General features: G+C 45.4%; 1 protein-coding gene across 2 annotated transcripts in view; it reads right to left on the bottom strand.

Moving 5' to 3' along the window:
- ACVR1 (activin A receptor type 1) overlaps window positions 1-13644 on the bottom strand; it is a 318170-nt gene that overhangs the window by 79481 nt on the left and 225045 nt on the right. For both annotated transcript variants that reach the window (XM_085645512.1, XM_085645514.1), the window contains one exon: window positions 7719-7994. In XM_085645512.1, the coding sequence (XP_085501638.1) occupies window positions 7719-7994 (276 nt within the window). The remainder of the gene's footprint in view (window positions 1-7718; window positions 7995-13644) is intronic.

Genomic DNA, 13644 nt, shown 5'->3' with positions numbered 1-13644 from the left:
TGTGCATAGACTGTAAAGCATTCCTCATAGAAAAGCAGTGTATAGACTTAGGAAGTTGCAGTAGATTGAAAAAGTGTACAGAGAACTGCCTGGCCAACACAGGCTTGTTGGCAGACTAGCACATCTACACATTAACCTTTTTTTCAAGTATATGGTGTGGACCAGGTAGCTGCTTTACAGAGGTCAGCTATAGGGATGTTCCTCAAGAAGGCCTTAGAGGCTCCTTTTTTCCAAGTGGAGTGGGCTCTAGGAGGAATGATCATGGTCCTTTTAGCTTTAGCATAGCATATTTGGATGCATGCATTTTACAATCCATCTTGCAATGCCTGATTTAGATAGTGCCTTCCCTTTGTGGGATTTGGAGAAGGCAACAAAGAGCTGTTGCATCTTCCTAAAGGATGTTATGTCATGTCAATATAGTACATGAGAGATTGTTTAACATCTATAGTATGGAGAGCGCATTACACAACTGAGTCAGGTTGTGGGGGGAAAAAAGAAAGATCAATAGATTGATTGAGATAGAATTGTGAGACCACCTTACAGAGAAATCTGGGGTTGAAGCAGAGGTGAACCCTATTTCTGTAGATCTGTAAGAAAGGTTCTTCCAAGGTTAGTGCCTGAAACTCACTGACATGCCTGGGTGAAGTGATAATGATCAGAAATGCAACCTTCCAAAAGAGAAACTGGAGGGCCAGAAACGGAGGGGATCAAACGGAGGGCCCATGAGTCTTGCCAATACAATGTTGAGGTTCCATGTTGGTGCTATTGGGACTAGAGAAGGAATGACTCTGAGACCCTCCACAGAAGCTTTAATGACTGGAATTCTGAACAGGGAAATGTGCTGCCTGTTCTGAAGGTAGGAGGCTACAGCAGCTAGGTATAGTCCTATGGATATGAAAGCTAAACAAAGTGTGTTACCTGTAGGTGTACTTTTGCAGCTTTAAGACATTTCTGGATTCACATAATGCGCATTATTCCACCGTCTAGTGGTTGGGTCTGGAATTCTCCACTCTTTTGTAGTCCTTTAATTTTTGTTGTTGGTGAGTATCGCTTAACCCCCATTTGGTGCTTCTTGTGGCGTCGCACTACTTCCTCCGGTAACTACCCCCTTTCGTTGGCATCTTCAGACTATTTTTTTATTCCTGGTATGTTGTTCCTTCCTCTTGGTGAAGGTGGGTGGGTCGCTTTTGAATCCAGAAAATTCTTCAAGCTCACCCTCTGCTTCTTCTGCGACATTCTCCTCTTTTTCGCTTGAGAGAACCAGGTCTCTGAGGATTGGAGACGTTTGTTGTCCTTGCATGTTGTGATGGGCTCGTCTTGGTCTCTCATTCACCCATAGCGTCTTCAACATGAACACGGAGCAGGCGTTGCAATCTTCGCTTCGGTGCTTTAAGGGCAAACAGAAGTTGCACACTGGGTGTTTTTCCTTCAGCAAAAACTTGTGGCAGCAATTCTTGCAGAACTGGAATGGTGTGTTCTCCATTAGCCCGCACAGGGAGCCCCCTGAACAGGCATTCTCAAAATCAGTCAAGTAAATTCTACTCTTTCCGAATACCTCTTAGTCAGTGATATCCGATTTCTGTGAACTCGGACGAACTTCTTTCAAATTTCTTTCTTATATTGGAGATCCTCGAGCAGGCATTCCAGAGGACATTCAGACCCAACTGCAGAAAAAAAGAATGTGAAGATGACCACCAACGGTGGGAGCTTCTGGAGGAAGTAGTATGATGTCACAAGAGACACCAAATGGAGATCCGTCGACGCCCACCACCAACAAAAAACAAAAATAGAAGGACTACAAAAGAGTGGAGAATTCCGGACCCAACAATTAGATGGTAGAATACCATGTGAATCCAGAACGCTGCAAAACCACGAGTTTGCAAGTGAAGTAGGTAACAGACAATATCTTGCAGTTAGGCTGCTAATGCAATAGTAGAGGAACCTCTTCCACTTGGCAGGTTAAGAGGCATGCACAGTAGGTTTGCATGCTTCTTTAGGAATGCTCATGCATTCACGTAGAAGATTAAGGTACGCAAATTCTAGGAATTCAGGAGCCAGATCACAAGACAGAGACCTGGGGTCCGGGTGCATGATTTCTCCATGGTTCTGCGTTAGAAGGTCTGGCCTGGTGGGGAGCCTCTCTGAGGAACCACTAAGAGCTCGAGAAAAACCATAGCTGGCACGCCCAGAGGCAAAAACAGGAGGGTGACAGACATCTGCTTAAGCCTCCTAACCACAAACCAAAGTTGTGGGAGAGGAGGAAAAGCATAAGTCAATATCCCTGACACTCATTCATAATGCATTGCCCCTGGACTGTGGATGTGAGAACCTGGAGACGAAGTTTGGGCATTTGGTGTTTTCTACAGTGGCGAAGAAGTTTATCTCTGGGAGTCCCCAATACTGGAAGTACTGGATGAGGGCTTGCGCATGGAGTTTCCATTCGTGGACTGTTGCTCCTCCTGCTGAGGTCACCAAAGGTGTTGTCCACTCCGAGAAGGAACTCAGCTAGAAAATCGATCTTGTGGTGGAGAGCCCACCTTCAAATGCTCTGTGTTGGGGAATTCTGGTAGCCCCTTGCTTTTGAAGATAATACATGACTGTTTGTTGTCTGTCTTGATGATGACTACTTAGTTAATCAAGTGGGGAAGGAAAGCTTTCAACACAAGGTGAACAGCTAGTAGTTTCAGGTAACTGATGTTCAGACCCTGATATGTGGGTACCCACTGGCCTTGGACAGTTAGATCCTGTACGTGCACACCCCATCCGTTGTAATTGTTCTCTGCAGAACTGGGTCAAAAAAAGGCTGCCCTTGCAACAGGTTGTTGGTGTTCTACCACTGCAGAAACCGACACGTAGGGCGGCTGATCAACACTAGCTCGTCCCAATGACCATCCACTTGGGACCACCGGTGCGCCAAGTAACCCTGGGCGGAAAACTACGGTACGCTCGCGTAGTTTGTGCTACTTTGCGCTCCGCAAATTTTTTGCTCGCTCGTGGTCCTCAACGTCAAGTTGGTGACCGAGAGTGAGCAAAATGACATCCCGGCGAGACTTTTTCCTTGTTCGCGATCAGCATCATCAAGTTGCTGATCGCGAGCGTGGAAAATAAACCTCCCGGTGAGATTCTCAACGCGGGGAGGTCAGGTTTCTCATTGCGAGTGGTCGCATATGCTCGCGACCGCTCGCAATGAGAAACTACCAGTCCGCGTTGAGAAAGCTGCTGCTCGAGTAAAAATCTACTTGAGCGGCAGAAAACGACAGCTCGCACTGTGCAAGATGCTGTTTTCAATGATTGCACAGTGCGGACAAGCATCTGGCACTGTGCAATCATCGCGAACAGCGCACTACGCAGTTCACGTAGTGCTACACGTATCTCGCATAATGCGAAGTGCACTTTGCGTAGCTACGCGTAGCGCTACTACGCGGACTACGCCCAGGGTTAGCGCCAAGCACTTCTTTATCAGACACATGTGTAACGTGGCATCGAGTACTACGGCAATACAGGAGGCCATCATGTAGATGAGGCGCATAACTGTCCTGACTGGGACCTGCTTGTAAGGCAGGGATTAGTGCATGGAAGGATTGTATCCTGGCAGTATTTGGATAAGCCATGCCAACTTCCGAGTTCAGGATTGCCACCAGAGAAGTCTGTATCTGGAGGGGTTGGAGGTGGGATTTTGTAGCTTTGATGGTAAACACTAGTTAGTGAAGGAGGTTTATTGAGAGCCGAGTGTGTTTGCAACAGTTCTGATGGGTGACACTCTTGACAAGCAAGTCACCCAGATAGGGTAACACATGAACACCCGCTCTGCACAGACGAGCAGACACCACCGCAAGGCACTTGGTAAACACTCTGGGTGCGGGATGGTGACCCCGCAGGGAAAACCTTGAACTGATAATGCTTTACACTGACTACAAACCTGAGATACTGGGATATCACCGGGTGGATGCACTTGTTTAGGGGCCTGAGGTTCAGAATGAGTCAAAGAGAACCAGCTTTTTTGAGAATGTGAAGGTACTGAGAATATACCCCAGTGTCCTTCTGATGGTGGGGGACAGGTTCCTATGGTCCCTTTGAGAAGGAGCACTTGGACCTCTTCCCTGAGTAGCCTTTGATGTTTTAGGTAGTTTTACAAGATAGAATGGTGGTAGGCATGGGAGTGAACTCTAGACAATAACCATGTTGGATAGTATCCAACACCAACTGGTCTGAGGTGACATTCCGCCAAGCAGGAAAGAAGCTTTGTAGGCACTCTGTGACAGGAAGGGGGGGGGGGGTGGCAGCAAGTTAGGGCTTAGTAGCAGAGGCAGCAACTTTGCGGGAGCCATCGTTATTCCTGTTTTTTGTGCTGCTGCTTCTGTAGGACCCTCTAAAGTAGCCTCTGGGAGAGGTTTGCTGGGCCGGTGGACATTGGTAAGATGTGGAGCCCTCAGGGGAGGTGGTCTTTGAGCCTCCACATGGTGAAAAGTGCTTATGAGCTTATGGTGAAAAGTGCTGCGAGGAGCACGTCTGAAGGGCGCCCATTGCTTTCACCATCTCTGTATCTTTCCTAATTTATTCAACATCTGGTCAACCTGCAGCCCGAACAGATGTTGACCGAAGGTATCCCCTCTCACTGTCCCCCAAGTCTGATTGAGGTGATCCCCAAGGTGTACAGGGAACAGGATTGCCTGGAGAAGTGGGTAGGGAGGGCGAGTGCTGTGAAGCAGGATGAGCTGGTCGTGGAAGAGTGACAGGCAAAGGGCTTGTAACTTGTCCACTTTCTTGCGCTGCTTGGGTGGAGGTAGTATGTCCAAGGCTTCATCGAAGGATAGGTGCTGTTTGGACGGCTTAGCAGCAGATGCCGGTGGGTGAGTATCTGGCCCATGTGGGAATGTAGCATCAAGTGCTTCTGCCAGGCATTGATCACCTCCTGAAGTTTATGGAGAATTGGCTTGACGTTCCCCCAGCTGTGTCTGGTTTTGCCGGTCGGCACTGATGGCCTTGCCTCGGACACTATAGTTGTTGGCTCCAACTGCCAGCTGGGCTCCACAGCAGGCACCATCAGGCCTGAAGCAGTCTGCCTCAATGCTTTCTTCGGCTCCGATCGGAGACTGAGCATTGAGTCTGAAGATGGTGGTCAGTGCAGACCATTGCCTGAAAGAACTGGTGACCCAGCAGTCCGTCTCTGGTGCTCTACAGTGGCTGGATGACCCTTCAGAAGGGGCAGTTCAGTTTGGGCTTGGTGTCACGGCTGGCTGCACTGGTTGAAGATCCTCGGTCTTCAGGTCGTCGGGAGAGACAGCCTCCTCATCTGCGGCCGACGGTTGTGGATGGTGTACCCCCCTAGACTTACTTGGGCCTGAAAAGGTCCAAGGTGTCATCCCAGCTCCTACGCGACAATAGGCCCAATGGTCATGGAGGGTTTTCTTAAAACGGAAGGAGCGACAGGTGTCGCAAGCAACCTCATTATGCTCAGGAGGCACACACAAATTACAGACCTGATGGAGAATGGTCTGGGTATATTTTGAGTGTCAGTAGAGGGAGCAGCGAAATGGCGTCTGTTCCATCCTTGTGAGGACATGGTGGTGGTGAGGGGCGGAGTTTGGGAGATGGAAAGAGGCCCCGAAGGGCACAGGCCTACATGGGGCATCGATCAGCCGAGAGCCACCTGACTGAAGCAGAAATAGCCAACCTGAAATGAAGGGAAAAGAGAAACGCGATTGAAACAATATCGATGGAGGGAAGAAGCCTGTGTAAACCAAACAGAGCACCACAGCTGTGTCGCACAGGAGTACACACCCAAACCAGATGGCGGAAGGAAAACAATCTAACAATGGAGTTGATGGTCATGCACATTACCAACAAGAGGAGGAGTCACAGTACCTCATGACTCGAAAGACTTCTGAGAAAAACAGATAGCACACATCTAGGCCCAACACTAGATGGGAGGAGTATGCATAGCATGTCCATCTACAGCCACACATGGTTCGAACCTATAGTTTCCACAAGTTCCCTGAAGCCAAGGTTGTGACCCTGGAAATTTCAGTGTGTGGAGGCCAAGAGGGGATGAGAGCTCTAGTTGCAGTACATTTCCTGCTTTCCTACCTTCCCCACTCCCATATAAACATGGTGACTGTTGAATAGCATCCCCCAAACCCTTACATTTGGGTACAGAAAGCCTCTTTTCCAATATGTCATCAGCACAAAGTGTTGTGATAAACCGTGGCACAAATGAAGGGTTGTAGTCTGCAAAACGATATACATCCCAAATCATTTAATGGAGATATATACAGGAGAGTATCAGTCACTCTCCTACTAGGGACACTCAATTTTATGTACACTGCCACCTATCATTTGGTCACAAGCCAGGTGAGGTGAAACACTGCTGTCAAGCACTCCCCAAGTGATGGCGCTCTCTGTGAATTTACATGACAGAGAGAGAGCACACTTTCAGCTATAGCCAGTGATTTCAACAGCCAGCACTTTGAGGGAGAGACTATGTCTAGAACGAAGAGGGTGTTGTGTAAAAGTGACAATTTCACACTTGAAAAGGGACATGACTACTCATCCATAGTGCACCCTAAACCAGCAACCAGTAAAGGTCAATGACTGTGTAGGACCAAAGAATGTGGAATAAATCAACAGATTCCGACTTACATCTTCAACACACGGGCCCAACACTCATGCCCACCTTAAATAATCTGAACCCATTTGGCTACTAAGTAAAGCTGTATATTTTTGCAAAGTCCCAAAATGTTAAGTCCTGGGAACGGTAAAGTGTTTCACCCCAAAAATCAGAACTGTCTGCAATGCAACTGTAGGGTGATTTACTGATTGTTGTGTCTGCACAAAACACTTCCTCTAAAAACAAATGAAAATTAAGAGCTTACAAGGAATGTTGTGCCATACTGGTGATGTTTAGAAATACAAATGGATAAGAAAGGACACGTTTATATAAAAAACAAAATGTTGTTGCTATTAGTGCCTTTACTTCTGCTGGATTTCAAAACAAAAATAAATCTTAGGTGTAACTTTGCTATAAGCTTTTGCCTTAAATATGTAATGAGAATTTGCCTTATTCCATCCTCTATTTTGGGAAATATTTTCAGCGTCTAAAATAGTTTTCATCAGAGTAAATCATGAATGGCAGCCTGCAGCTTCACTGCAGCAGCCAGGATATAAAGCAACAAGTTGCATTTTCTTGATGAAGAAAAGTCAAAGAAAGTGCAACTATGTATTCTGCACTATAGTTGAGGTAATATTTCAGAAATTTGCACTTCTAGGCCTCTTCAGATGTAATTTCCTATTTCGAATGTCCACATCCAGGGCATAAGTGAGAAAAATACATGTTTTCCAAGAGTTTAGTGTAGAATAAAAGGAGTGCCAGTCACTCGGCACATCTGGTAATGAACAAAAGTTTTCCTTAGCAAACAATAGGTGACACCACTCAGAGTATTTGAGAAATGAACAACAATACATTTTCACCTGTAGAAAATATAATAGTGTGAGTATAGAGCCATGTGTATGTTGTGGTTGCTCTCAGCCTGAATTACATTTGATTAATACGCATTTGATAGTAAGGCAGTGACAGCGCTTCAACACTTGGGTTAATGGATGGTGTGCTGTGTAGACAGAGGCAGAGGTTTTGTTTAGTGGCAAAGGCTAGAATGCAGCTGACTGGCAACTTGACCGCATCTATTTTCGAGAATGCTTTGTGTAAGAAATAAATCACTTACCTAAATCCGCAATGCAGCATTGCCCATTCTTTTTCACAAGTATATTTTTGCTCTTCAAATCTCGATGAGAAATAGCAGGCTTTCCTTGAGTGCCAAATATCTCTACATGCAAGTGTGCAAGACCACTTGCAATAGATAAAACTATCCTCAGGCAGCTCACTGTATCAAGGGTGGTTATCTGAAGATAGTCATATAACGATCCCATTTCATGATAGTGCGTGATCAACCACAACTGGGTGCTTGAATTTCTGGATGTCATATCTGAAGCAATAAAACCTAAAAAGTACAAAAACAGTAAGAAGTCAGTCTCGGTAAATTTGTAAGCAGCTCTTTACAACACCATCTCACCCACACGACATGACCTCAAAACAAAAAGAAATTCTGTGTATGCCTCCTACCCTCTACTCCTTCCCCCCCAGATTACTAAACCCTAATGTTTCACCATGAACATCCTTCTGTGTACTGGTAACTGTTAGAAGTTGAGTCTACTCCTATAGGATGTCGTTTTCTCATAGAAAGCTACTGACAGGCTCATTAGGAGAGCCCCATTAATACTGATGGAATGTGTTACCAACCCCATAGGGATGACAAGATCCGATTAAACACAATTCTACCAGATTTGTTTTATCCAGACACTTCGCATGCTCAAAGCAGATAAATTATCTAGGTGAAATTCTGGGCAGAAATGAAGAACATGTGGGAATATATGAAACAACACAGATTAATGCATATTATTCCTCATACGCACAAAACTAGAAATTATTTTACTTCCGTTTTTAGAAATACTGATGCGCGTGGGCATTTTGGGTTGTAAACACCAAAACAGGTAACCCAACACCAGAGTCAATTTCACTTGGTAAGCTGCACTTGGAAAAGGGAAGCCAAATCTGCAGAGGCGCAGCTTCTTTCACATTTGCAGATAGTAGGAATGTGGGAAAGGTTCCCAAGGAGCATGGAAGATTCTGTGACCACCCCTTTTACTGGTTGACTTAAGTGCAGTAATCAGCATCTTGGCATTAGGCACCTCCTTGCGATAAAAGAGTGAAAAGGCATCAGATTGTAGAAAATATTGCGGCTATAAATTCTCCTGGAATAAAGAGGTCTAGCACCAAAGATATTAATACACAGCTCTCGTGGGCGGTGGAAGGTATCACTGCAGTATCCAGATTAGCACCGATCAAGTAACGCAGTGTAGAGGAACAAACTAGAATTCATACTTCTTCACTGATGGGACCAGTGTGCAAGCAAATTGCTGCCACACGGGTACTGAACTGTCGCTTTGATCATTAGGGCATGAAGACTGGAAGACAACCATCCTCCCGTGCTCAAACATTCTTTGTGAAACCTCAATGAGCTGTGGTAAGCCGAAATGAGAGCTGTGTGAATTGGTAACATGCATGTGAAGCTACAGGCCTCAGGTATATCTTATGGCGTATTCGTGTTGGTACACATCCCTTTTCAAAGGGGAACAATCTAAAGTCATCATTTTCATTTTAGGAGAGTGGGCCACTGAACATCTTAATTAGAAATGGATTAGAATAGACCTTCTGCATGATTAATGGCACATACAGCCTGACATAACTGTGTCCAACAGAAAGGACTCAGAAGGGATGTGCTCCATTTAGATAATTGGGCAAACAAGGCATGTAGTTCTATGCCAAAGAAGGCAGTACCACCAATTGATGGCCCACTGTGTCAAATGCAATGGACACATCATGTAACAGAATGGGGGAACCCTGTTAGTGTTGAGTGAATTTTTGAGGTTGTTTCTGATGAGAATCGTGCCAATTCAGGACTTCTTCCAGGTCTGAACCCATTCTGTTAGGCGGAGAGAAGACTACTTTTCTCAGTAAAGGTTGACATTTGGAGGAATGCTGCCTTTTCAATGTGTTCACCTGAAGGCATCCGTTTAGATAGATAGATGTAGTCTGTTGGGGTCTTCTGGTCTAGTTCCTGTTTTTTCATATATACGCTTTATGTAGTATATTTTCAGTTCATTTGGGCATAGACCGGGTCCGCTTTGGCAGCAGAGGATTCTAATAAGACTATTTTGAAAGTCTTTTCAGGGCAAAGATCACCAAAGGAGTTCACCATGTTCATGCCTTTGATTAGACTGATGCAATAAAACAACAATATCTCAACCAGTAATCATTAGCGACGACAATTACAAGGTATGTGTAAATCACTGGAGGCAGGAGAAGAAAGGGAGAGCACAAGAAATGTTCATAGAGTGTAGATTATTATTTGCACGTAGTTGTAACAGCTCTACAGTACAATTTTACAAAGGTAACCATGACACACAATTGTGCACTGAACGTGCAAGTGACTGTGAACAGCGCAGTGACACAAGGGTGAAAAGACAGCGTGAACGGTGAAAAAACGACTAATACAAATGATTGAGTGGTCAATAATATACGGCAGAAATATACAAGGTAGGTATTTCGATTTGGACCGAGTTGGTTGACCACATTAGTGCCACAGTTTGCGCTGAATAGTTGACGGCGTTTCAACCTGTTCAATTCCAGGTCATTATCAGGACAATGGTTACTGATTTCGAAATAGTGTGTAGAGTAGTAGATTAATATTGAGAAACACCTTCTGAGATCCTAGTTCTGTATCTATCCAACATTGTACAAGAATAAACACCATGTGCTTATGGTAGTACTTTTATTGCCACCCATCGTGGGCAGATATGCATACCTTGCGGAGATATTTTGAAGTTTATCAGGGGGGTGGTGTATATAATGAACCATATTCTGTAACTGCTGTCTGAAGGTGTCCTTCGTTAAGGTTAAAATCGAATATTGAATTTAAACTTCTTTTCCCAGTCTTTTTTTTTTTTTAAGGTAAAGTGGGCAGCCCAGGCAGGTACCCCGTGCAATTTTGAATGTTGGTCCAAGAACCCCTGTGGCCTGTGAGCACGACTGATGCAGGTTATGTTGTTCAGATTTGTACAGAGCGCATACCACCCATGAGGGTATCCTGGCACCTGCAAAGGAGATGATCTGGCCTGTCTGAGGAGGGCCTACTGGAAGAGTCCGCTTTCAGCTCAGAATTCGGCATAGAGCTGGCAGCTGTGATGTGGGAGTGGAGCTCGTTCCAAGTTTTAGGGGTGATGTGGGAGAAAGAAAGCGAGACGCACTGCTGTGGCTCGCTGTATGCGAGGGACGTCGGCTAGCTGAGTGGAGGTGTTGTAACATCAGGATGCCGATAAAGAGTTTGCAGTGGGTAGATACAGTGCGCTTGGACTGTGCTCCCTTTGGCCGGATTCGGTGTGCAAGTTGCATAAATTCTAACATCTGGATGCAGAAAAGAGCAAGAATCTGACAAATAAATCGGGGGAATGTATATTTCCCATTGAAGTGTGTGCAGGCAACTTTTGATGGAATCGGGTGTGGCATATAAAGTTGTTTCAGTGCCTTCGAGTGTGAATAGGACTCAAAGTTACCACCTTTCGTTCCCATGCCATAAGATGTCCTCCAGGCAGCCTTCTGCAGTAAGCTCCGTGTTTACCAAACACATTAAAAGTTTGGGAAGGTCTACCCATAAAATCAAAAGGAAAGGACATCAACTTGATCGTTAATGATCCGCAAAAGGAAAACCAGGTCATAGTACAAAAGGTCAGGTGTCAGAGGAGTGAATCACAAATAAGCTTTCAGCTACAAATAGGGAACAGATATTGACATGAAGTAAATGAGTGATTGAACACATTAGGAAACTAAATCCCTTTTAATTTTTAATCGAGACACGCTAACTGCAACCAAGTGAGGAACCGCTAGATGGCAGTCTGTCAACGGCAAAATCAAATATAAACATTTATTGTGGTGTTCAGCCAAACCATGTTTTGAGGAAATGGTCAATGTGCCAAAACAGAAAATAACGAGAGAATCTGGAGGAAACACTGAAAAGGCCTGTGTGAGTGAAAAGGGATGTGAAATTTCGTGATTAACTGTATACCCATTCAGTGAGGATGCATTAAATCAAAAATAACTTTTACTGGGGAGCCCTTACCTCCATCCCCGATCATGGGACAATTCGAATTATAGAGATCCTGTCTACAACCAGGTATTAGCTTTCGACGATCCATTAGTAAATGATACAGCCTTCCCCAAACCTTCCTGATCTCACCCCAGAACCTATGATTCGGACCCGAGTCTGCGTTCGAAACCAAAGCAGGAGCGCGGGGCATGCCGTCAAAGATGACCCTCCACCCCTCCCCCAACTAAGAGCGGTGGGGCACCTTCCTAAAATCCAAATGCAGGCTTGAGCGAGCTTGTAAAGACACGGAAAGCACGACAGGGGCCACACCACAACAGCCAGTGTTCATCCTGCAAAGCAACGTATGACGAGGACCTGAAGGCCCAACAAGTGAGGCTGCAGACCGCGAGCCTTGGTGGTCTTGTCGGCCATCTTTGCAGAGACAAATGGGGGAGCGATTTGAACCGCTGCTAAGCGTTTCACGGCTTTACTCCATAGCTGCCAGGTTTCCCAGGTCTATCCGGGCTGGTAGTCTTAGTTAACTCAGTATAAAACCAGTACTACTAGTGTCAGAATTCTAAGACAAAACCAGGACTGGCCCAACTAGTCAGGACGAGCCTGGGAAACGTGTCAGCTATGAAGGCACTCCTAAAGAGAATGCTCACCACCACAAATTAGTCAAGTGTAGCTTGGCAATCCCTTACCAGTTCTCCACAGTTTATGTGAAGGCAGTTATTTTATTCCCTTCTTCCAAGATGCCTATTCTTCTGCATGTAAAATGCCTGTTTTCTCAACCTACTGTTCTGGTTTTGTCAACTAATTTTGGGGGTTTTAAACCATTCATGAAGAAAAAAAGGGGACTAACACAGGCGAATCCAGGAGACAGCAGTAATTCGGAGTAGTTTTGACACACACGGCAAACACTACTGCAATGACTTTAGGAGTATTTCATAAGACATTAGGTTGACTTGCACTTGAAAGTCAAGTTGCATAAACAGATAGATCAAACTGCAAAAGGTCCTTTTAAGTAGGAGCGCCATCGTATATTTGCAGACGACACTGCACACGAATAGGCAAGAGGGCGCCGAGACTTGTGCAGAAAGGGGCAAATAGAGCGTATTCTCATTAAACCAGTGAGTCCATCCAGGATTCCGGAAGGTGTGCAAACACACCTCTGCCTTTAGCTCCTGCAGCTGTTCTGGTGAGGGGAAGGGGAAGGCAGACATTTGGCATCATTAAGTCTGTGCATTTAGAAGATCCATTCGCCTGTGCTCCTGCATAAGCATAGCCACGCATTAGGTCTTGTCCACCCTTTAGCTAGAGTAGATTACGGGTGGCTTGTTGATGTCAGTGGGCCCTATACCCCCCCGCCCCCATCCCCCCCCCCCGGATGTTGGGAGGGTATCAGTATCTGCATTCTGGAGTAGAAGGCACAAAACAGACACACAAACCTACTTAAAACCCTCCCAAAGCACACATGGCGCTGTGGATCAAGCGCCTGCATTCTGTATAGCTTTGCGGCACTCTGATGGTGAAAATGGCCTTCGCGGTATGCCACATTACTGGTTTGTGGTATACAAAAAACACCTTTATTTATAGCTTGTCATTATGCCCATAAGCAGTTATGGGCACAATATTTCCGGATTAACCAGAAATTCGGTGTTCACCTGCTTTTTGTCCAAGGCGGGCTACCAAGACTTGACCAGAACCTGTTCTACTAGTGTCTGTTTAAACTCTGCAAATGTTAAGTAAGCATAGGAAACCAGCGGACACCTCGGCATGCTGTCCAACTGGCATATGTATAGGAAAGCCATTTGTAGCATGCAGGTGCTTATTTCTTGGGAACTTACATTTCAAACGCATAAAACACATGCTACTCTACTGGAAGAGAAAACGCATCTGCCCAAGCCAAAGTCTGACATTTACAAACCGGGGACTATAACGTTCC

The sequence above is a fragment of the Triturus cristatus genome, chromosome 3_1 (assembly GCF_964204655.1).
Source record: "Triturus cristatus chromosome 3_1, aTriCri1.1, whole genome shotgun sequence".
Taxonomy (NCBI): domain Eukaryota; kingdom Metazoa; phylum Chordata; class Amphibia; order Caudata; family Salamandridae; genus Triturus; species Triturus cristatus.
This window is presented reverse-complemented; position numbering and strand designations above follow the sequence as displayed.